The 2,397-nt window shown below is 54.9% G+C and overlaps 1 protein-coding gene across 1 annotated transcript; it reads left to right on the top strand.

Moving 5' to 3' along the window:
* Positions 1–1,860, top strand: LOC311210224 (inositol 1,4,5-trisphosphate receptor-interacting protein-like 1; the record flags this gene model as incomplete). Its single annotated transcript, XM_084288013.1, has 2 exons — positions 1–87; positions 382–1,860. The coding sequence occupies 2 exons, from the start codon at positions 1–3 to the stop codon at positions 1,858–1,860; spliced, it is 1,566 nt and encodes a 521-aa protein (XP_084144139.1).
* Between the last annotated feature and the right edge of the window lie 537 nt (positions 1,861–2,397).

The following is a 2,397-nucleotide window of genomic DNA, read 5'->3' as shown; positions in this document are numbered from 1 at the left end:
ATGGAGAAGATGCTGCTCAGTTGGCAGTGGGACGTGCGGTGGGCACCGAGGGCGGGGCGGGGGTCCTGTGATGCGGTGTGGGCGCAGGTGACATCACAGAGGACGTGTCACAATGGGGGGGAGGCTTTAAAGGCAGCCGCAGGCAGCGCTGCTTCACTTTGGCCTGAGCCATCGGTGAGTGCAGCAGCAGGGGGAAGACTGGGCTGGGCCAGGGCAGGGCTCGTGGCTGTCCCCGCTGGCACTGCCCACAGTCCCTGCTGCCTCCCAGTTCCCTCGCCCCCTCTCCTACCTGACCCCAAGGGCCTGTGGCTCCTGCCGCAGCTCCCTCAGCCGCCATCCAGCTCCCACCCAGCCCCGCTGACGTGCTTCTCTCTCTTTCAGACCATGGTTTCGGCAACTTTCAATTTCTTGGCGTTCTTGGGCTTAGTCGAGAGCCCAGTGGAAGTCGGGGATGAATTGGATGAAGCTACGAATGAGCGCATGCGGCAGTATGCGGAGGAGATGCAACAACGCATGGCGCAGCTCCTGTTGGAAATTGAGCAGATAGAGAAGCAGCAGAGCTCGACGCATATGGGAGCCCTGCTCTTATCTGCGATGCAGACTTGGCAGTTCTGGGTCGGTCTTGGGGTTCTCCTCTTAATTTGGCTGTTGTTTTGGCTTCGTAAAAAGTTCGAGGTGTTTGATGACAGAAGCGACGAGGACTTGGAAGAACCAGCGCTCAATGATGAACCGAATGCAGCCACTGTTATTGCAGAGCGCATCCAGGGGCAGCAGGAAATCCTGACCAACTACTGCCGGCTTGTGGAGGAAATGGTGCGCGGCTTTTGCCGTGCCTGTGACTGGGTCTTTAAGGACACTTTCTCTCCAGTGCTGCAGACACCCATTGGAGTGGGCAGTGCTTTTGAAGGCTGGAGTCCTCGTGAGGGTGATACGGTCTACCGCTGCCTTATTCCCATGACAGCTCCTCGTGGGCACTCCTTCCACGTGGAGCAGAACACCAAATGGAATCTGCCATCAAAGGTGTCTCGTATTCGCGTGAAGCTGGAGTGCACGTGCTGGAGGGAGCAGGAGTTTGGGAATATGCTGTGCTTCCTCCACAACACTGTGGAGGACCTGAGAAGAAATCAGGAACCCAGCCTCCTACAAACTATGTGCACTCGCTCCTACTTGGATGTGCGTAAAGTCTCCTCCTGGTTCCAGCAGCTGGCGAAATTATCCTGGAAATCTGTGCCTCATTCATCTTCATGGCTGGTTAAAGTACTGAAAACCAGACGCTCTTGCATGCTCCGTTTGATTGATGACACCGGATCAACCCTGTTCGTTGAGATGATGTTTGGGGTACAACAAGGTGATACGGACATTTTTCTGAGCAGCGATTACTCTGAGGCTCCCGTTACCCCGGACACAGTATGGCCACAGAGCTGCGCAGTGGCAGAGATGAAGTTCTTCCGGAACATAGCCGCGAATGCCCAGCAGGACAGTTTCCACCTCGGATGCATGCAGCTCTGTGCCCGTATCGCGCTGGGCAGTTATTTTACCAGTTATATGATGAAGACAGTCGTCATGCACCTGCTGAACACCATCCCTCTGGAAAGATGGCACAGGAGGGAGTTTTTGCAGCGCATGGATGACATCGTGGAGTACCTGCGCTCGTGCCTGAGGAAGAAGCGCCTGGACCACTTCTGGTTAGGAAACGAGCAAATGCCTGAGGAGTTCATCTTGCCTCCGGATTTCCAAACATACAGACCACCCAACCTCTTCCAGGACTTAGCAAAGGACCCGGATCAATACACCCAGGCGCACACTGATTTCTGTGAGCTGCAAGAGCAGCTCATGAAAATGCTGAACTTTGGGAATTGAGAGAGGCCTTCATGCAGAGCTCTCCGGGGCACTCTGCTGACAGCAGGCAATGACCTCCCACCACAGAAAGAAGAGGGGAGAACGCAGGACACAGAAAAAGACGGGAAAACTCCGTGCAGCAACCCACTGCCAAGTGTGGCAAGATCCCCGTATGGACAATCTACCAAGCGTAGTAACCACTGATGACTACGGTGGCTACAACCACAACTGCTTGCCACGTGCTGCAGAGCTGAGCATGCTGGACATGGAGAAGATGCTGCTCAGTTGGCAGTGGGAATTGCTGCTCCGTGTTCTCTCCACAGCAAAACCACCCTTGCGGGAGGCACACCCCATGCAGCTGCTTGAAGCAGAGGCTTTGTTACCAGCTGGACAGTGACCATCTAGCTCTTGCACATTGTCCATTCACTCCGGGAGCTCGGCCTCTCCAAAACCCTAATATATTGCTTGCTTAAACAACTGCTTTGTGTGTGAGTGTCTGTATCACTCTTGGTCAGGACAGGCAGGCATGAGATGCTGACAGCTTGGCTGCCACAGCAT

The sequence above is a fragment of the Netta rufina genome (assembly GCF_964035555.1).
Source record: "Netta rufina genome assembly, chromosome: 5".
NCBI lineage: Eukaryota > Metazoa > Chordata > Aves > Anseriformes > Anatidae > Netta > Netta rufina.
The sequence above is the reverse complement of the archived record's forward strand: the minus strand, read 5'-3'. Positions and strand labels throughout refer to the sequence as shown.